Here is a 20,488-nt window from a genome sequence, read left to right as displayed (position 1 = left end):
TAAGATGGACAGGACAGAGGAAGAGGAGGACGCGGTGGATGTTCCCACAAAGCGAGCAGCCCAAGTCAGGCTTCTGAGGTGGGGATGCCCAGCATGGGAACCCAGATCAGCGAAGCCACTCAGGTTGGCTGCAGCACCCGAGTGTGATAGAAGACAGTGATTGGCCGGGTCACTTTTTCTCTTGTTCTTGTTCATCAACCATTTATTGAGCATCTACTATGTGCCAGGCTGGCCCTGGATCAGCAATCGTAATAATAACAGTTATCATACACTCACCACGTGCCAGGCACTATTCTAAGTGCGTTTATGTGCTCTGACTCGTTTATTAGTAAATGTTCACTGAATGAATGTATGCACCCAAGTAAACGCCTGGACTAGAAGTTAGGGCCCCACCAGTGTCGGATTCAAATATCTGTGAGAGCCAGCCCACAGCAGCTAACAACCCCCCATGTCCTTCTCTTACAGGAAATCCCCATGAACTTTGTGGATCCGAAGGAGTATGACATCCCTGGGCTGGTGCGGAAGAACCGGTATAAAACCATCCTTCCCAGTGAGTACTCGCTGCCCCAGCGGGTGGGGACACGCTCCCCCTCCCCTCGGCGGCTCTCACCCTGAGGAAGGCCTCAACCCCAGAGCTAGGCCTCTAGGATCACGGGGAGAAGGGAAGGAGGGCTGGGGGTACCCAGCGAAGCGGGGCTTCATTCCTTCACCCTTGCCCTGGCTATGCTTGGCTCTGGAAACCCAGAGAGAAAGAATGAGGATAATAGCAGCTCCTTGACCTCTTTATCTCTTCGGAGTGGGCAGATTTTAAAGAGGGGAAGATAAGGCTCAGAGAGGTTAAGTGGCTCATTCACAGTCACACAGCTAGGAAGTACAGAAGTGAGTTTCAACCTGGGCCTCTTTGACCCTGGAATTGGGCTCTTTTGTCTACCTTGAGTCAAGTTTGGTCAGATGGTGAGTCCTCTAACAGGAAGAACCACCCCACAAGGGAATCAGCTGCCTGACAGATAGTGAGCTCCCCATCACTCAAGGTGTTCAAGTGAAGGTACATGATCAATCCCCTGGCAGATCTGAGAGGGATTTTCCCCCTTTGAGGGCAGTTAGACCAGGTGACCTAATGTTCCTCTTTCAGCCCTGGGGTGTCATTTTCAGACACCTTTCATCAAGCCCCTGTCTGCCTGTCACCCCTGCCAGGTTCTGGCCCCAGGCCCCAGGGCTAGCTTAGGGGTAACTTGTTGAAAGTGAATCCCCACCAACCTACTCCACTCAGTTTGTGGTATAACGAGGCTTTAAAAAAGCAGTTTTGCCATCAGCATCTCCAACAACATGTAAGATGTCATGACTTATTTTTAACTTTTAAAATATCGACTTGTGGTTGCTATGGTTACACAGTCTCTAGGTAGTTCCGGTTAAACAAAGCACCATTTAAGGCCAGGATGCATTATTCAGGGCTGCTCACCTCTTTCCTCATCTTGTTACCCTCCAACCAACCAGCCCCCTATGGAGGGAGGCGCTCAGATCCCCCAGAACCCAGGGTTTTGTTGCTCACTCAGAATGGCCACTGGGGAGGGTGGGAGCCAGGCCACCACTCTTCCTGGTCCCCACTGGATTGCTGAGAGGTCTTGAGCCACTTCAAGCATGCTCTGAGCCTCCCAGGCCCTGGAGCCCAACAAAGCATCCTCTATGGCTGGCAGGAATTGATCCTGTGCCTCGGAGACTGGGACTGGTGCGGGGGGGGGGGGGGTGCGGGGGTGGGTACAGAGGCCTGTCAGGCTTGGCAGAGCCCTGCCAGATCCAGGACACCCTGAGGCTTGTTCTCTCATTCATTTGGCACACATTAGCTGAACCCCCACCCCAGGGGCTGGGAATTGAGGCATGAATGAGACACAGGGAGTTCACAGTCTAAAGGGAGAAACAGATCCATGGGCCTTTAATAGGACAGAGTGACCAGTAACCCAGCGGGCAACACTGAAGATAGGATATGGGGGAGCAATTTCTGTCCATTTGCCATGTACCAAAGTACCAAAATAGGGCCTGGTACATAGTAGACATTCTGCTCTTGAGCGAGGGAGAGAGGGAATGAATGAATGAATGAATGAATGAATGAATGAATGAATGTTTCTCAGATCAGCTCTGTTCATCCTCACTGCCATATGACTTATTGGGATCAGGGCTTCTGCACTGCCCAGTTCCAGGGGCACCATGTGCATAGACTGCACTGACATAATGCCCCTGGTGTTGTGCCAGGCTCCTGGTGTGTCTCCTGAGTCCTGCACTCTCCCCTCCTGTCCATCATCTACCATTATCAGAAATGGTGCAAAGCAGAAATCTAATTGTGTCATTCTCCTCCTTAAACACCGTCATTGTCACCCTTGTAATCCTCGGGTTTTGGTCCAGCCTTAGAAGCATGGTTTCATAAGACCCGCTGTCCATTGGTTCCTCTCTGGCTCTTGTCTCCATCCCCCACCCTGCCCTGTGCCCTGGAATTGGACAGAATGGTGCTCCCCGCTCCTGCTCCTACTGGGCCTTCACACCCAGCCCGGGTGCTGTCACACCACCCACTGCTTGCCTGCCTGCCCAGTACTTGGGGGAGGGACCATGTCTTGCTTGTTGAGGAGTCCCTACCCCCAAGCACAGCACCAGGCACAGAGGCAGTACTCAGTGGGGTCACTGTGCCCACGCGGTTCTTTAATGCCAAAGGCCGCGGTGTCTGGTCCGAGGGTGCTGGGCCCACTTCCGGCCCCTAATCTGGGTAGGCACTGACAAGAAGGGAGCGACCCCTCAGCACTCCTTGCTCCTTTCTTCTGCAGGCCACCAGTGGTCCCCTTCCCTTGCGCTTCCTCCTCTGCTGCCCCACCCCCAGATCAGCTCCAGGGACCTCAGGCCAAGGGGCTGGGCATAAAAGGGCTGGAGAGCAGAGGCTTGTGTCACCTGTTTCTCTTCCCCAGTTTGGGATCCTCTCTACCTGGTAACTTCTAGGGAAGCTGTTAATGGCAGTCATAACAGCTCTGTGCTACATAGTGTGTGCTGGGCTAAGTTACTGGTCTAAGGATGGAAGGAATGTCTCCAGTTTGCAAACTCACCACGGGGAAACTGAGTTAATGGTGCACCTTGACACTGCCAGCAAGTCACAGTAATGGGACTCGAACCCAGCTCTCTGGCTCCCTGTCCTGCCTTGGAGAGCCCCAGACTGGCTGCTGGAAGCACCTTCAGTTCGGCCCCCCCTATTTGGGAGAGAAAGGGAAGCCCAGAGAAGGGGTAAGAGTGACAGAAGAGTCAGTTCAGGGAGGCTCTAGCTGGAACAAAACGGATTCTACTCCACGAGGAGCAACAGGAAGTTGTGAGAATCTGTAACCGCGGGATTGGACACGTGAATAGATTGGAGAAAAAGAAAAGAAAACCATTTGTGCCAACGTGTGTCTGCTGCTGAGACCCTGCCATTGGATCGCAGGCGTGGAAGGCTTGGCGCCTTCCATCCCTGTGCTCTCCCTCGGCTTTCTACCCCCAAATCTCAACAGCCCTTTATATTTATAAAGTACTTTACAGTTTACATCGCACCTTCCCAGCTGTTTTCTTATTTATCTTCCCAACAACCCTAGAAGTAGGCAGCTTTGCCCCCATATTACAGGTAGGAAAATTGAGGCTTAGGTGGTCAGTGTGCTTTTCAAGTGGACCCAGCGCGTCAGTGACCGTGTGTGCCCCAAACTCTTGCTGCCCCTGCTGACTGGGATGTGTCCCCTAGGTCATTCTTTTCTTGACTTAGCTCTGTCCTCTCCAGAACATGAGGCACAGGGAGCCAGGGAAGCTTAGGGGACACAGGCAAGGGGCAGGCAGTGATGCTACAGAGGAAGAGAGCCCGGGCCACGGAGATGGGCCAGTGTTTTGCTAATGGGCGGGGGAAGGAGGAACTTCAAGGAATCCCAGAAGAAATGTGGATGTCCTGCAATGGACCAGATAAGATGGGCCCTGCCCTAGAGGGGTTGTCGCAGCTGTCAAATACCACCCTCACCTGTCTTCTCCCCACCCCAGACCCCCACAGCAGAGTGTGGCTGACCTCACCAGACCCTGACGACCCTCTGAGTTCCTACATCAATGCCAACTACATCCGGGTACGTAGCCCCATCCCAGTGACCACTCCCTGAAAGGGAGGCCCGAGCGCACAGGATCCATCCTCCAGGCTTGTCCCTAAGCCAACGTGGCTCCCACCAGCAACCCCCACCCGCCCCAGGAAGGGCCTGAGTATGGGGACTGGGCCCAGGAGCACTGCATCGAACGCTGACAGCCTGGGCTTGGCTGGCCGCAGGGCTACGGTGGGGAGGAGAAGGTATACATCGCCACTCAGGGACCCATCGTCAGCACGGTCGGCGACTTCTGGCGCATGGTGTGGCAGGAGCACACGCCCATCATCGTCATGATCACCAACATCGAGGAGATGAACGAGGTAGGCTCCCCTGTGCTGCTCCCCGCTGCCGGCCACTTTGTGCCCTTTGCAGAGCATCTCGTTTCCATGTTAGTCCTTTTAACAGTCTTGGGAGGTTGGTAGCCTGCAGCCAAGGTGGGGAAATGGGAGGCCGAGCGAGGTTAGGTCACTTGCTCAGGGCCACGGAGATGGGCGGACCTGCGATCGGAAACAGGCTGCTCTGCTGAGCGCTCACGCTGGCGACGCTGGAACCTATGCCGGCCCATTTACTCAGATCCCCAGAAGAGTCCTTCGAAGTAGGGCTTACTTCCATTTTCCAGATAAGGAAACTGAGGCTCAAAAAGGGGAAGTAACTTTGGGTTATGAAGCTGAGATTTGAACCCAGCGCTCTCTAACTGCGAACCTGTTGCCCTTTTATATCTTGCCCTGCTGACCCTGGTGGGGCACGGGGGACACTGGGCTGGGGGGCACTGGGAGTGTGTGCAGCCTGGTCTGCACCCCTACAGAAGTGCACGGAGTACTGGCCGGAAGAGCAGGTGGAGTACGACGGCGTGGAGATCATCGTGCAGAAGGTCATTCACACTGAGGACTACCGGCTGCGACTCATCTCCCTCAGGGTGAGGCCAGGGGCTGGGCTGGGCTGGGAGGATGGGGACAGGGCCATCACTGGGGACGTCACAGTCATCGGGTCCAGGAGTTGACTGTAGCTGAAATCCATGCCTGTGCTTTCTCAGGATGTACCGAAAAGCAGGGATGAGGAAGGGGTGAATGGACTTGAGGGCCAGAGGCAGGACGAAACCTCAGTTGCATTTAATGCTCTTGGATTCTCTCTCTGTCTACACTGTCATTCTGAATGCCTTCCAACTCTGCTTCAGAAACACTCAAGTCCAGGACTGCCTGGGTAAGGGACCTCCAGCACGGTCCTTAAAGCGGAAGGTCCGTTGCGATCCTGTAGTATGCAATCTGTCCACCAGAGGGCAGCCACTCCTTGCTGCATTTGGGTTTCACAGGGACATCGTGATGGTTACACAAAAAGGAAGGCATATAATATATGAGCAACACAAAACAGCCCAGAAGAGTGGGGGGAGGTATCCTCCCACCCTGAAGTTGTGCTTCTTCCAGGCTCAGCATAATAGGGGAGATTGTTCCTTTGGAATCAGGAGGATTAATGGCTTCTATTTTTGAGAAATAAGACCCATGTTTGGGGAAGGTAGAGCCCAATGCAGCCACCGCACAGGTTGGAAGAGGTGAGCCAGGCACCAGGAAGCTGGTGTTCTATCCAGAAACAGTCAGAAGTCTACTGACCCTGGCAGCCACGGGGTCAGACTCAAGGCCTGAGACTTGTCCCTCTGAGCTGCCCTCTCCCACTGTAGATGGTAGGATGTCAAAGCCCTCAGCCCCCAGAGGGCAGTGGTCACCTGAGCAGCTCTGATATCTAGGCCTTGCTGGAGGGCATGAAAGGGCCAGGAGGTGGGGGCAGAGGCTCAGGTAGCTGTCACAGCCAGATAACCTAGGGGCCCAAGAAACCAGCTTTCTGCTTCCCTAGAAAGAGGCTGAAGTGAAGTGAGGGCTGCTTTATCATCTCAGTGCCATGAGACAGCCTTGGGGATATTTACTTTTATCCATGAGTCTTTACAAGAGCCTGCCCTAAGCCTTGTTCTGGGTTGGGTACTGGGAACAGAGCTGTCCAAAGCCTGGACTCTCCGAAAGGAGCACCCACAGATGGGAAGTACCAAGCTAGAGATAAAGAAAACAGAAGATGGACACTCTGTTAGCCAGGGTGTTCAGGGAGAGCTTCCTGGAAGAGGTGGTGCCGAATAGGTTTTTTCAGGATGAGGAAGAGTTGACTGGGGGGGGGGGCAAACAAGTGGGAAGAACATTCCAGGCACAGAAAAAAGTAAAAAAGAAAGGCATGGAAGATAGAATAGCCATGAGAGTGTAGGGGAGGGGGCAGAGGTCTCTGGCGTGACCACTGGGAAAGCAGGAGCATTGAGTACTAGCATACAGGGGTAGGAGAGGGGCCTGGAGGGCTAGACCCTGGACCACGTGTCTTATTTGCCAGACTGAAGACAGAAGAATGGGTTTTATTCGGAGAGCAGCAAGAGCCCTCGGAGGTTTCTGAGCAGGAGAGCGCAGGCCCGGATGGGTGCTGCAGGCAGAGCATGTTTGGCCTCCGTGGAGCTGGAGCAGTCAGGGAGGAGCGAGAGATTGCAGAGAAGATAAAGGCCAGAGTGGAGGTGGTGCTGGCGGAGAGGAAAGAAAACTGACAAGACTTGCTGGGGGTGGGCAGGCGGAGCAGAGCGCTGGTGGGAGAGGGAGACCCAGCGCTCTGTGTCATGGGACTAACCGGTAACTGGCAGTTTGTTAAGATAAAGAACCACAGAACAGGAGTGGATTGGAGAGGGGCTCTCTGATTCTCTTGGATAATCCTGGAGTTGTTGGGGCAGGACTGACCGCGAAGACCAGTGCCAGCCTCACTGAGCGGCTCCCATCACCACGCTGGCTTTGGGTCTCTGTCTCATGCCACTGAGCCATATATAGTGTAGACGGCAGAGGCCATGGGTCCCACGCCCTGGGTCCTCCTCACTGTGTTCTTGCCATTCCCATCCCATCTTCGGGCTGGTTTGTGGGTTCTAAGAGTTCATGTGTATCTGGGGTGGGTCTCTGTCTCCTGGACAGAGTGGGACCGAAGAGCGTGGCCTGAAGCATTACTGGTTCACGTCCTGGCCCGACCAGAAGACCCCAGACCGGGCGCCCCCACTCCTGCACCTGGTGCGGGAGGTGGAGGAGGCAGCCCAGCAGGAGGGGCCCCGCTGTGCCCCCATCATCGTCCACTGCAGGTGGGTCCTCGCCAGGCCCCTGGGCAGGGCGGTCTCCCTGCTCCCAAAGCTGCTCCGTTCCTTACCCCAGCGTCCGTTCCGCTCTCAGTGCAGGGATCGGCAGGACGGGCTGCTTCATTGCCACCAGCATCTGCTGCCAGCAGCTGCGGCACGAGGGAGTGGTGGACATCCTGAAGACCACGTGCCAGCTCCGTCAGGACAGGTCAGCCCAGGGGCAGGGGTGGGGGCGCACGGGGAGCCAGAGTCCCAGGGGCAGCAGGGGGAAACTGATGCACGCTCGGGGTGAGGGGCCTGCGGACACACGAGATATGGACTGCCTGGCAGCTAGGGAGTGGAGAGGACAGATGAGTAGCGCTGGATCCAGACAGCTGGGGGCTGGATGGGGAGGGAAAAGAAACACAGCTGGTGAGTGCAAGGACAGGGGCGGGGGATGTCATCCCTGTCCCTGCTCCGGCGTGACCCTCCACTCCACACAAAGACAAGGCCCCTCACAAATGATTGGTAGTCACGGGTCTGGGGCGCCCTTCCACAGCCCCTCCGTCCACAGCCCCGGGTCCACCGTGTGTCTCTGCCCGCAGGGGCGGCATGATCCAGACATGTGAGCAATACCAGTTCGTGCACCATGTCATGAGCCTCTACGAGAAGCAGCTGTCCCGCCAGTCCCCAGAGTGACTGTACTCCTGCCCTGAGGTCCTCTGGGCACCACCCAACCTGAGTCTGGGCCCTCACCCTGGCCACATGCAGAGCCCTGCCTCGGTCCTGGCTTGCCCCCCCCACCCGTCCGTGCCCCTCCTGCTTCCTTCTCTTCAGTCTGCTCCCTCCGTCCTTCCTTCCCTCCTCTGTCAGCCTTGGCCTGGCCCCTGCCCCCCCAACATAGTTCTTCCTACTGTACATACTGGGGAGGGGGGCAGGGTGGGGGAGGGATGTGCCAGGCCAGGCCTGGGGCCCCGGGGCCTGACCCACGCCATGCAGACCTGGGGCCTCAGTTTTTAACGATGGTTCCATTGCTACTTGATCCAAAACGTTTCTGTGCCGCACTCCAAGCGTCCTGCCGCAGCCTGTCTGTCCGTCCATCCATCTCTGCTGTCTGTACCGGACACTGTGTCTCCTCAGCCCGGGAAAGGGGTCATGAGCTCCAGCCCCAAAGCAGCCCAGGCAGAGGCGCTGCCTCGGGCCCCCACCCCCACTTCCCACGTGGCAGATTGCATTTTTCCCCAGTTATGGGGACCGCATGGGGAGCTCCTGGGGAGTTGGTGAGAGATCTCAGCTGGGGGGAGAGGTCTCTGGGTTGGGGTGGCGGGGGGAGTGTCACAGCAAGAGTGACCTCGTGGTGTCAGATGCCCTCAGGAGGCAGTGACCAGCCTGTGAGGCATTGTGGCGGGGAAGGGGACAGAGGGGGGCTGTGAACCCAGAGGACCTGGGCCCCGGTGGGTGTGGGAAAAGGGGGAGCTCTGAGGGTGGGGTGGGGTTTGGGCCCCAGATCTGTGCGCAACTTTGCTCTGTGTCCTGTGGGAAAGCCTTCCCAGCAGTCTCGCTGCGTGTCGCTCCACGTGTTCCTGTGTCCATGCGTGTGTTGAGAGCCCGGCAGCAGGGCGTGCATGACTCTTGGCAACATGTGTTATCTCGGAGCCACGTGTTTTTATTGCTGACTTTAAATATTTATTCCACGGCAGACAGAGACATTTGGTGTCTTTTTATAATTTGCTCGTGGTCATTGAATAGAGCAATAAACGGAGCATTTTGAGCAAAACTAGCCTCCTGGGTCTGTGTGATTGCCTCTCCCCATCCCTGCCTCCCTGTAACCTGGTCTTTGTGCGCCCTCACACACACACACACACACACACACCCTCAAGCTCCCCGGTGCCCCTCCCCCCTCCGTGAAGACTGGCAGTATAGACCAAATCCATTTGATTTTGGCAGAATTCTCCTGCGCCATCCCCCTCCCGAACCCGTCCAGGAGCCCTGGACCATGGGGAGCCTCAAGGACAGGTGTGGGAGACTTCCAGAGAAGGCGAAGTGTCTGTCAGGCCACCAGCTCTGACAGATGGGCCAGAGAGGCCAAAGCTAGGGCAGGGAGACTTTCAGGTCACACCCAGGCTCCTCCCTGTTGGCCCACCCACTTATCCCATGAGCCCTACAGGTCCCAACAGCAGCTGCAACCTGGAAATTTCCCTTGTAAGGCCCGGGCTGAGAGAAGCCTCTCCCAAGGGCCCCGGAGACTCTGCCCCAGGGCTCAGATCCTGAGCTGTCAGGACATCCCTGCTCTATTCTTACCCCTGACCTCAGGGAGGCAGCAAAAGTAGCTGTGATAGTGTTGCTGACAGGTGGAGTCATTTCAGGGCATGCAAGGGTCCAGGGCAGGGCTGCTGACCAACCAGTGGGTCCTTACAAGGTACCAGAATCTTGTGTGGGTTGGTCAAGGGTCCAAACACGCAGCTATACTACAGACAATGAGGAAGCAACAGGGAGAGGCTTGAACAGTTGGGATGCAGGTCCCAGAGCAGGGGGGCATGCTGTCCAGCCATGGAGGGTGGGCCTCCTACCCTCTACCAGACAAGGATTGAGCTGTAGGAGAGGGAAGGGGGAGGGGAGCTAACATTTCTATCTCCTCCCCCTGGGGTGGCCCTGGGAGCCCGCTCAAGCTCTCCAGACACAGAGTCCAATGAGATGGTGCCCCCTGGGCTTCTGCAAAATGGCCGACTTCCTTGACCCCGGCCCACTGGGCTGTGGGCACATGTACATATGCGTGTGTATGTGCACGCACACACACACACTGCCCTGAGCCCCTCGGCTCAGAGAGGTCCCACCCACCAGCAGTGAGAACCAAAACCTCTGCCAAAAGGGAACAGGAGAAGGACCCTGAACCACCACCTTCAGACTCCTGCCCACACGCCTGGTCCGCACCATTTCCTCCAGCCTGGCCCCAGCCTCCCTCCCCCCACTCCCCTCCCCCCAAAGCAGTGTGCCAGTCTAGCTGGGGCAGCTGTGGGGCCTCAGTAAGGGATCGCCCCCAAGGGGCCAGACATTTAAGGAACCCGTGACTCCTGGTGGCTCCACTGTTGGGGCAAAAGAAGAAGGAGACCAGCTCGCCGATAGCCTGGGCACAGCTGCACCGCCCAAAGCCGTGGACACAGCATTCAAGGGTTAGGAGGAACTGGTCACACAAAGGTAAGGCTCCCCTCTTTCCCCAAGAAGGGGCAGCGCCTGCTCGCTTCGGAGCCCAGAGCAGGACGGCCAGAGTAACCTAACTCACATGAGTGGGCTCCTTGGTGAGTCACAGGGAGAAATGACACCAGGTGAATTTCACACAAAGGAAACTTTAGTTGCAGCAAGTAAGGAGATCATGGGGAACAACTTCCAATGCTGTCACTCCCTGAGCAAGGGCGAGTGGGTTTCTTTTATTGAGGGTTAGGATGAATATTTAGTTAGAAGAGCCTTGTCCTCGTACGTAGAGGCCGGCATAAGGTCATACATGCTCTTTAAGGGAAAATGCTCCTACGTATATTGTATGTTATGTAAATGACGCTAAGGCTTCTCCTTGGGGGGAGATTTTAGTATTCTAATGAGGTAAAGGTAACTGTCGGGCACTCCATGGTCCATCTGCGCAGGCGTGAGTGGGGGGTTAAGCTCAAACTGGTCTGGGTGGTCTGGGCCGCCCAAGCTCCCGTCCAGGCAATCGTTACCGCTTGACGGGTTCTTTCGGTTTCCATCATGGGCTGTTAGGCCCCTCAGGTCTTTTGCCTGAGTTAAGAGATAAGCTGGAAAGAAGAACTTAAAGGAAGTGTGGGACAAAGTTTCAGTGGGTACAAGCAGGTGAGGAGTAAAGGTCAGCTCTTGGGGTCTAGCTGGTGACAGTCTCAGAGCTCAGAGACGGAAGCAGGCCAGGCAGAGCTCTATCACCGCGGGGAGGTGAAGTTTAGCCTCTGACTGGCTCAGAACCAGGCTCTTGGGTCCCTTGGAAGGGCGGTGGACTGGGAGTCAAGAGGCCAGGATTTTAGTCTGAGTGACCTTGAACAGGTGATTTCTCTCAGACATCAGTTTCCTCATATGGAAAAACTGCCGTGCTGGTTAAATAAAAATGGGACAGCCATCCGTTGAAATACTGTGTAGCTGTTAGCAAGAATGAGGAAAGGCTTTATGAACTGGTATGGAGAGATCGCCAGGATGTATTAAGTGAAAAAGAAAGGGCTGAAGAGTGTATATAGTGGGCTCCCTGAAGTGCAAAAAGGGGAGGAGGATAGAAGCGTACTCGTGTTTGCATGAAGGAGCTCCGGAAAGAGCTGAGAGACCACAAGTGGTCACATGTTGGGGGAGGGTTGGGAGATCGGGCCTTAGGAATTGGAGGGAGCCTCTTCATAAAGATGTTTATATTGTTTTATTAACTATGGGATTGAATTACCAATTTTTTTTTTTTAAGTATAAGAAATGAAAGCTCAGGGGCACCTGGGTAGCGCAGTCGTTAAGCATCTGCCTTTGGCTCAGGGCATGATCCCGGGGTTCTGGGATCGAGTCCCACATCGGGCTACTCTGCTGGGAGCCTGCTTCTTCCTCTCCCACTCCCCTGCTGTGTTCCCTCTCTCGCTGAATCTTTAAAAAAAAAAGAAATGAAAGCTCAGCCTCTATCTTTACCCAGTCACAAATGAAAGCAGACATGCTATCCTCTGTCTTGGCAATCCACCAATGCCAGGGGTCCCCAGGGCTCAGGAGAAAAGTCCCCAGCTTCCTTTTAAGGCCCAGTGAAGTATGGCTTAGTCAGGAAGTTCCTTCTTAGGTCTGACTTCATTCCCTCCTGATGAAATATTCAGCACCACCTCCCTAGCTCCATGTAGCTATCAATATGTATCCTCAGCTCCCCCTGGGCTTCACTTGGTTCCCTGGGTAAATCTAAGCCCTACATTCTCTCCCCCGGAGACTTGGAATGGTTTGGGATTACTTGGTGGGTGACAGGCCCATAGGTCCTTGTAACCATCCTGGGAAGGTGAGATACGAAGGGAAGAAAAGAAAGGCCAGAGAGAAGGGGCTTCCCCTCACCCTCCCCTGTGCACAGCCATCTCCCCTTGTGCCCACCTGCCCTGTCCCTTCACACACACACACACACACACACACACTCACGCACACACACGCAGAATAACCTCTCTGGATCTCTCTCCTATTCCCTTCCTTGTCCTTCGTGGTCTCATCCCCTCGCTGGTCCTCCCAGGTGAGTGCCCACGCCTGCTGTCACCATGACGACCATTCACCACCAGCAGATGCGGCAGGAGCACGTGTCCATGGAGTTCTCCAGCTCCACCACCCACATGCAGACCTTCTTCCAGACAACCAAGATCGTGGGAGGCAAGTAGAGTGGGTGGGAGGGGGGATCGGGAGAGGGCAGCCATTCTTCCTCCTCATCCACTCCCTGGGTGGCCTCAGGCTTTGTGAGTACAGGGCCCCTCAGGAGCCCAAGATACAAAGAACAACCCTCTCCTAACCTGTGCTTTCATAAAGCTTAAGCCAGTGGGATGTTTACCCACAGACCAGATCTTCTAGAAAACAGCTTAGGAAAACGCAGTCACGTGAAGGTGTATGAGAGCCTGATGAACTTAATTGCTTGAGGAGATCAGGGCCATAGGCAGGTGGACGCATCTCCGATGGCAGAACTGCAGCCACAGAGGAAGTTCGGGAAGTAGCTACCTTCCTAGATCTGAGTAATGCTGACCCCGCTCCACTTCCGAAATAGATGTGGAGCCGCCAGAGGAGAGAGGATGAACGCACAAACAAGTGACCTAAGCTTCCAGGCTCTCAACCCTTGGGGACCAGACTTGGGGGAGAGCGGATCCAAGGGAAAGCTGAGAAATGGTCTCAGAGCAGAACAGATTGTTTTAGTCATGTGTCTAGTGGAAAGTGATTAAAAGATGGCCAGGGGCCAGGCTATCCAATATCTCCTCCAGTCACTGCCCCTCCCTCAAAGTCCTGGAGGTACAGAGTCCCTCCAACTCCTCCATGCACAGAGGTCAGGGCCAGAGGAACGCTCTGTATGGACTCCTCCTGGTCAGGGAGGCGAGGCAAGCGCAATGGCTGGGACTCGAGACCAGAAGTTGTAGCCTTACGTGATGAAAGCAGTGACTCGCAGCCCTGGCTGCACATTACAATTATCTTAGTGTAGCGGGGACAGAAGAAGGGGAACGCAAAAAGGGCAACATGTAAGTCTGCCCCAACCGCCAAATCAGGTGTGTTTTTGTTTGCTTGTGTTTCAAGCTCTCCAGAGATTCTGGCATGCAGCCAGCGTTTAAAACCACCAGCCAACAGGGTCAAGGCAGGGAATGCCAATGCAGTAAAAAGACTGCGGTGAACTGCAGAGGACATGCCCCACCTAAAGGGGCCCCCACTATTCACCACCCACTGACCATTGCCATAGGGGAATATGAGCTCAGTGCTGAGACTGCAGAAATCTGAATTTTTATGTGACATCTCTCAATTTTTAGACATAAGGCTACTTTTTGTTTAAGCATCGAAGAAGTCAAATAACACCCAACTGCAGGTCAGGGGCAGCTGGCACTCTCGTCTGAGGCCTCTGATTGCGATTTAAAAGACATTTTTCGTATCTCAGTCCTTCAGAAGAGCGGGGATAACGAAGGCACCTCCTTCAATGGGGTAGGGTGAGGACTGGATAAAATAATCTCTGAAATGCGTTTAGCACAGTTCCTGACCCAAGGAAAGTGCTCCATGAATCACAGCGATTGTATTTATTAACTGTCAGCTCACCAGCCAAGATGTTCTGCAGTTTATGCTGAAAATACAACTTTTCATTTTCCAAATATACAGTTCCCTCACCACGTTGAAGCTGCTCTTTCGGGTAAGGACATTCCCACGTACAGCCCCTCTGGAGTGGGAATGTTTCCTCTCGCTCACTTAAAAATCACTACTACTGCCCTAGCAGTGAATGCTGAACCACAGAAGGGCAGGGGGAAGGCCTACAGCAGAGCTCAACTAAGCTACCAGGCCTCCCAAACAGAAGGCCCCGGCCCCTCTTAAGGCTCCTGGGGGATCAGAACTTCCAGGAGAGAAGCCCAAGAGATCAAGAACACCCCCCCCCCATAAGTCTCCTTTAAAAAAAACATAGGACCCAATAATGTGGTCCAATGAAGGTAAGAGGAGTTGGCTCCCCCTGGTGTTTGAAATTTGCCATAACACAACGACCCACAGACTCGAAGTCCTCTTTACCCGGCCAAAGTCCCCCGCACTGGCCTAAAATGTTCCATTGTCCCGTCAAGAAAAGATCAGCCCTCCAATCCTGGGCTGAGCTCCGCCTGGAGCCCATTCTGACCTCTCGCCTGCCGCCACAGAGGAAGTCGTGACAAGGAAGTCCTCGAGCACTGTAGAGTTCTTCAGCTTGGTCACTCGGAGTTCCGACATCCCTCCGGGCGAGAGCGTCCCAGAGTTCGCGGAGAAACCTCACCCGGTCACCGCGCCTGAGGGTGCGTCGCTCCCCGTGTCTTCCCACGCCCCTAACTGCTTCCCGTTCTTCTCCCAGTGCCCCAACCAGCACCCCCACCACCACCACCACCACTGACCCCCAGTTCACGAACTCTGGCCACGCCAGGCTGAGGATCCCTCCCTGCCCTGGGCGGATGTGAGATCCCTGGGAGGAGGCGGGGTGCAGGCAGAGGTCTGGCCTGGAGACTAGGAGGTGAACTTGTGTCCCATGCCCACTGCAGGGGATAAAGCCGTGTTCCGAGCCCGGGTGCGGGGGAACCCCAAACCCAACATCTGGAAGAGAGAGAGCGGCATCCCCATCAAGGAGACAGCCAAGATGTTCTATGACAGCATTAACAAGGAGCACGTGCTGAAGGTGCGGGGACCTGAGCCTGAGATCCAGTTACGGATGAGGCCAGAGTCAGGGACCCCAGGGCATGTCGCAGCCCCCCTTGTGGACAAGAGAACTGGGCCATGGGAAGAGAGGCTGTCATTGCTCTAGAGGAGGGGCAGGATAAGAGAAGCCAAATGAAGAGCTTGGGGCGTTGCTAGAGTAAGCAGGGGACCAAAATCAGGGGCCAGATGAAGCAGGGCTAGGGCAAAGCCTAGGCGGGGCAGCCCCAACCTGAAGAGACCCAGCTGTTCCAGAGGTGAGAGAGCCAGAAGAGAAGCCAGGCAAAAAGTGTGGGCGCGGCTAGAAGGGGCGGGCCCGTGGTGGGTGGAGCCGGGCTAAATGCCAGCGGACGGGGACAGAGGGAGGAACTGAGCATAGCGTAGGGGTGAGGGTCAGGGTTCCTGGGCTCTTCAGGGAGCCTTCCGGAAGACTCTCACCAAGGGCTGATCATCTTTAGATGTAACTAGCTTCTGCAACCTTTAGCTCCAGACCCTTGAGGAAAAGGAGGGATGGGTCAGGTGGAGACCTGTCCCAGTGGGTCCTGCGAGGACTTACAATGGTGGAAGGCAAAGAGCCTCCCCTCTCCCCCACAGACAGAACTCGGTTCCTTCTCCTCCCATGGTCCCATTACTGGACCCTCAGCCCCACAGAGCACACACAAGCTGCCCAGGGTCCGCCTCCTGGCCACCCCTTCCACAAATTCATTCATTCTGCAAGCACCTTCTGAGGCCCCACTGGGCTGGAAGGGCCATGCTGCACGCACCGAGGAAGCCTAATTCACCAGCTTCCTCAGACGCAGCCCAGTGCCTGGTGCAGAGGAGTAAGTACGTGTTAAAGGAAGGAGTACTCATCCCAGTGTAGAAAATGCACAGAGTTACAACTCAGAGGAAGTCCCTGACTTCTAGCTCACAGCCAAGGAGAATCCCGTGCAGAATCAGGCTACCAACACACACTCGCACGACTACTACCTGCAACCTCCAGATCGTACAGGCTGCTCGGTCCTTCACGCCTACGCCCAACGCTCGGCTCCTCTCCCACCCACCCCCATGCCCTCCTCTGCCTTCTCACAGAGAGTCTCCCTGGGGCCCCCCCTTCCCTCACTAATGGCCGGACTCTGATACAGCTGGAGCCACTGACCTCCGATGACTCTGACAACTACAAATGCATTGCAAGCAATGACCATGCAGATGCCATCTACACTGTGTCCTTGCTGGTGACAGAAGGTGAGCGAGCTCCCTCCTCCTGGCCTTTCCTCTTAGGGACCAGACTCCCCCTGTCTGACCCTGTCCATCTCTGTGTCTTCAGGTCAAGAGAAAATGGATTTTAAAAAGATGTTGAAGAAGAGGTGAGGCTGGGAGGCCCCTCTGCCTAGGTGCTGTCCCTCCACTCTCCAGGCTAGAGCTTCCTGAAGGCCTTTCAGCAGGGCCCTGAGCTAATGGCCCAGGCTCCAAGAACCCATGAAGTAGGGAGGGGAATCACAAGGGTAGGAGAGGCTCCCTCTGTCTTCAGAGGGAGGTGCTGAGTCCAAGCTTGGTACCCACCTCCTCCCAGGGCACCCCCTGCTCCCAAGAAGCAGCAGAAGAAGGGGATAGGTGAGAAAGAGATGTTGGAGATTTTGTCCAAGGTGCCCAAGAAGGACTTTGAGAAGGTCTGCATGGAGTACGGTTTCACTGACTTCCGGGGTCTGCTCAAGAAGCTCAAAGAGATGAAGAAAGTGGAGGTGGAGGTCAGTGCCCATAGTGGGGCGGGGTCTGCAGGCAGGGGTCCGGGTCTCCAAAAGTGCTAGTGCCTGTGTGTCTCCCAGTGGCAAGGCCCCTCCACCCTGCACGCACGTGCTCAGAGGCAAGAAGAGGAAAGGAATTCACTTTCCTTCTACTTCTCTCTCTACTACCCCCTAATGTGTTTGCATGGACTTTGAAGTCAGACAGCTCTGGGTTCAAAGCCCATTTCTATTGCCTTATTAACTATGTGAACTTGGGCATCTCTCTGAACCTCAGTTTCTCATTTGCAAAATGAGAAATCTACCTTCCTCTTTTGTTCGTTTCAACCAACTCAAGATTATTAAGCATCCACACCTAGTGGTGTGGAATTAGAGGAGTTATGTAATGGGCCCAGGTACATCGTGACCGTTCTGCAAATGGTGGTTCATTTCTTATCGTCCATCATATCTGTCTCCCCCCAAGTCTTGCAGGCTTTCAGTGGCAGCAAGTGGGGGAAGCGCAGGTCTCCAATCAGCCTAGTTATTTCTCCCCAGACCTTTAGGGGGCTCCTCCAGAATTGGGTTAACAGACTGGTCAGGCTCCAGATGTCCCTGACGCCTTCCATTTTATTATCACAATCTCACAGACCATCCGGATTCTGAAGCCCCTGGAAGACATAGAGACCAAGATTGACACCACTGTGGTCTTTGACTGCATCATGGAGCTGAAGGACCCCAATGTCAAGATGACATGGATGAAGGTGTGGGGGGCACCTAGGCAGGGCCTGCCCCGGCAATGTCATTTCCTCTCTGCACCTCCCCCCTTCACAGAGCCCCCTCATTATCCATCAGCCAGGTCCTCTCTTCCATCCCAGCAAGAGGATGCCTCCTGGTATGATTGAAACTGGCTGGGAGCTGGGCTCTATTCTTAGCTCTTCCATCACTTTGCTTTTTTTTTTTTTTTAAAGATTTTGTTTATTTATTCGACAGAGATAGAGACAGCCAGAGAGAGAGGGAACACAAGCAGGGGGAGTGGGAGAGGAAGAAGCAGGCTCATAGCAGAGGAGCCTGACGCGGGGCTCGATCCCATAACGCGGGGATCACGCCCTGAGCCGAAGGCAGACGCTTAACCGCTGTGCCACCCAGGCGCCCCCATCACTTTGCTTTTTGATATGAGACCATTACCTTCCTCTCTCTATGCCTCAGTCTACCCATCTGAAAAGTCTGGGTTCTGAAGCTCTGAAGGTCACATTAAGAGTTCAGGTCTCAGGGGAAGCAGGCATCCTGGGTCCCACTGGGCCAGAAGGATGAGGCTAAAGAGATCTCAGGGGTCTCTGGTGTGTCTGAGGATCTTAGAGAGGTAGACATGGCACCCTCCAGCTCAGGCTGGCCTTGGGTAATGGGGACCTCTGGAAGTCTCCTCCTGAAGTCCTTCATCGGCTCTTCTACCTGTTTCACGAGGCAGGGTAATGAACCACTGAGGATCCAGTACTCCCTAGGCAAGTATGATGTGAAGCAGATGGGCACCAAGTACATGCTGGTTATTACCAACGTGAACACGAATGATGCAGGCATCTACAGCCTGTCCGTGGGTGACAAGCGGATGAGAGCAGAGCTCACAGTGCTGGGTAAGAATGTGGGCATCAGGGGGAACAAAGAGGACACAGTCAGGGTCAAGGGAGGAATAGCCAGGGATGGGGTCCATGGGGATATGGGAAAGAGGACTGTGGGGCTATGCAGTTGAGGACTGCATGGGGATGGACGTTAATGGAGGAGGGAAACATGGGGAGAGGGCTATGAGATAGTAAGTGCCATGGGGCAGTGTGGCATCGTGGTTAAATGCACAGTCTCCAGAGTTAGACTAGTGGGGTTCAAACCCCCAACTTCTGTCGCTATGAGCTTGTGATTTGGGACAAGTTATTTAACTTCTATTTGCCTTGGTTTCCCCATCAGTAAAATGGGGAATAACAGCAAAATCTGCCTATATGGGAACTGGATGCATTAGCATGTGCAAATTGGCTAGAACAGTGCCTGGCACATATTGAAAACTGCATAAGTGCTTTGTAAAATTGCTGTGTTAACATCACTGGGGAGGAGACCATATGAACACCATGGGAGGGGGTCACAAGCAGAATGAAAGGAAGGATGCTTTCCCCAGTTCTGGGCTACAGGAGGCCAGTGACCCCTGAGTCTCCATGCCCCCTTCATCGTCCCACCCCTCAGGAGAGACCAGGGCTGCAGCCCAGTGAGTGCCCCTCCTCCTCTCCCACAGATGAGCCACTAAAGTTCTTGGGAGAGATGAAGCCAATGAAGGTGACAGAGCGCCAGACAGCTGTGTTTGAGATCCGCCTCTCCAAGAAAGTGCCTAACTTTGTGTGGAAGTTCAACGGGAAGGAGCTGAAGAGGGATGAAAAGTATGAAATCACGGTGTCTGAGGATGGTCTGACCCACACGCTTAAGATTAAGGATGCCAGACTGTGTGACACCGGCGAGTTCTCTGCTGAGGTGGGGGACCTGGTACAGAAGGCCCAGCTCACTATTGACCGTGAGTGGTTGGGCCCGGAGCNAGAATCTTGTGTGGGTTGGTCAAGGGTCCAAACACGCAGCTATACTACAGACAATGAGGAAGCAACAGGGAGAGGCTTGAACAGTTGGGATGCAGGTCCCAGAGCAGGGGGGCATGCTGTCCAGCCATGGAGGGTGGGCCTCCTACCCTCTACCAGACAAGGATTGAGCTGTAGGAGAGGGAAGGGGGAGGGGAGCTAACATTTCTATCTCCTCCCCCTGGGGTGGCCCTGGGAGCCCGCTCAAGCTCTCCAGACACAGAGTCCAATGAGATGGTGCCCCCTGGGCTTCTGCAAAATGGCCGACTTCCTTGACCCCGGCCCACTGGGCTGTGGGCACATGTACATATGCGTGTGTATGTGCACGCACACACACACACTGCCCTGAGCCCCTCGGCTCAGAGAGGTCCCACCCACCAGCAGTGAGAACCAAAACCTCTGCCAAAAGGGAACAGGAGAAGGACCCTGAACCACCACCTTCAGACTCCTGCCCACACGCCTGGTCCGCACCATTTCCTCCAGCCTGGCCCCAGCCTCCCTCCCCCCACTCCCCTCCCCCCAAAGCAGTGTGCCAGTCTAGCTGGGGCAGCTGTGGGGCCTCAGTAAGGGATCGCCCCCAAGGGGCCAGACATTTAAGGAACCCGTGACTCCTGGTGGCTCCACTGTTGGGGCAAAAGAAGAAGGAGACCAGCTCGCCGATAGCCTGGGCACAGCTGCACCGCCCAAAGCCGTGGACACAGCATTCAAGGGTTAGGAGGAACTGGTCACACAAAGGTAAGGCTCCCCTCTTTCCCCAAGAAGGGGCAGCGCCTGCTCGCTTCGGAGCCCAGAGCAGGACGGCCAGAGTAACCTAACTCACATGAGTGGGCTCCTTGGTGAGTCACAGGGAGAAATGACACCAGGTGAATTTCACACAAAGGAAACTTTAGTTGCAGCAAGTAAGGAGATCATGGGGAACAACTTCCAATGCTGTCACTCCCTGAGCAAGGGCGAGTGGGTTTCTTTTATTGAGGGTTAGGATGAATATTTAGTTAGAAGAGCCTTGTCCTCGTACGTAGAGGCCGGCATAAGGTCATACATGCTCTTTAAGGGAAAATGCTCCTACGTATATTGTAT

At 54.9% G+C, this 20,488-nt stretch overlaps 3 protein-coding genes across 11 annotated transcripts in view; all 3 read left to right on the top strand.

Moving 5' to 3' along the window:
* Positions 1–9,003, top strand: part of PTPN5 (protein tyrosine phosphatase non-receptor type 5) — a 57,574-nt gene extending 48,571 nt beyond the window's left edge. For all 9 annotated transcript variants that reach the window (XM_019806837.2, XM_034645637.1, XM_002926161.3 and 6 more), the window contains 7 exons: positions 466–550; positions 4,030–4,109; positions 4,304–4,441; positions 4,927–5,037; positions 7,100–7,260; positions 7,349–7,462; positions 7,839–9,003. In XM_019806837.2, coding sequence (XP_019662396.2) covers positions 466–550; positions 4,030–4,109; positions 4,304–4,441; positions 4,927–5,037; positions 7,100–7,260; positions 7,349–7,462; positions 7,839–7,932 — 783 coding nt within the window. In that variant the 3' untranslated portion in view covers positions 7,933–9,003. The remainder of the gene's footprint in view (positions 1–465; positions 551–4,029; positions 4,110–4,303; positions 4,442–4,926; positions 5,038–7,099; positions 7,261–7,348; positions 7,463–7,838) is intronic.
* Positions 9,004–16,193: 7,190 nt separating this feature from the next.
* Positions 16,194–17,762, top strand: LOC117796788 (immunoglobulin superfamily member 22-like). Its single transcript, XM_034646275.1, has 2 exons — positions 16,194–16,835; positions 17,456–17,762. Exons 1-2 carry the CDS (start codon positions 16,713–16,715, stop codon positions 17,708–17,710), a joined length of 378 nt encoding a protein of 125 aa, XP_034502166.1. The 5' UTR covers positions 16,194–16,712; the 3' UTR covers positions 17,711–17,762.
* Positions 17,763–18,207: 445 nt separating this feature from the next.
* LOC117796599 (immunoglobulin superfamily member 22-like) lies at positions 18,208–20,126 on the top strand. The gene is made up of 3 exons (XM_034644798.1): positions 18,208–18,436; positions 19,081–19,353; positions 20,050–20,126. The coding sequence occupies exons 1-3, from the start codon at positions 18,208–18,210 to the stop codon at positions 20,124–20,126; spliced, it is 579 nt and encodes a 192-aa protein (XP_034500689.1).
* The last annotated feature ends 362 nt before the right edge of the window (positions 20,127–20,488 follow it).

This window comes from Ailuropoda melanoleuca, chromosome 16 (genome assembly GCF_002007445.2).
Source record: "Ailuropoda melanoleuca isolate Jingjing chromosome 16, ASM200744v2, whole genome shotgun sequence".
Classification (NCBI taxonomy): Eukaryota; Metazoa; Chordata; class Mammalia; order Carnivora; family Ursidae; genus Ailuropoda; species Ailuropoda melanoleuca.
This window is presented reverse-complemented; position numbering and strand designations above follow the sequence as displayed.

Coding starts and splice junctions, on each gene's coding strand:
- LOC117796788 (XM_034646275.1), top strand. CDS start 16,713: ATGTTGGAGATTTTGTCCAAGGTGCCCAAGAAGGACTTTGAGAAGGTC. Junction 16,836..17,455: donor TGAAGAAAGTGGAGGTGGAG/GTCAGTGCCCAT, acceptor ACAATCTCACAG/ACCATCCGGATTCTGAAGCC.
- LOC117796599 (XM_034644798.1), top strand. CDS start 18,208: ATGGGGACCTCTGGAAGTCTCCTCCTGAAGTCCTTCATCGGCTCTTCT. Junction 18,437..19,080: donor AGCAGAGCTCACAGTGCTGG/GTAAGAATGTGG, acceptor CCTCTCCCACAG/ATGAGCCACTAAAGTTCTTG. Junction 19,354..20,049: donor GGCCCAGCTCACTATTGACC/GTGAGTGGTTGG, acceptor TTGGGGCAAAAG/AAGAAGGAGACCAGCTCGCC.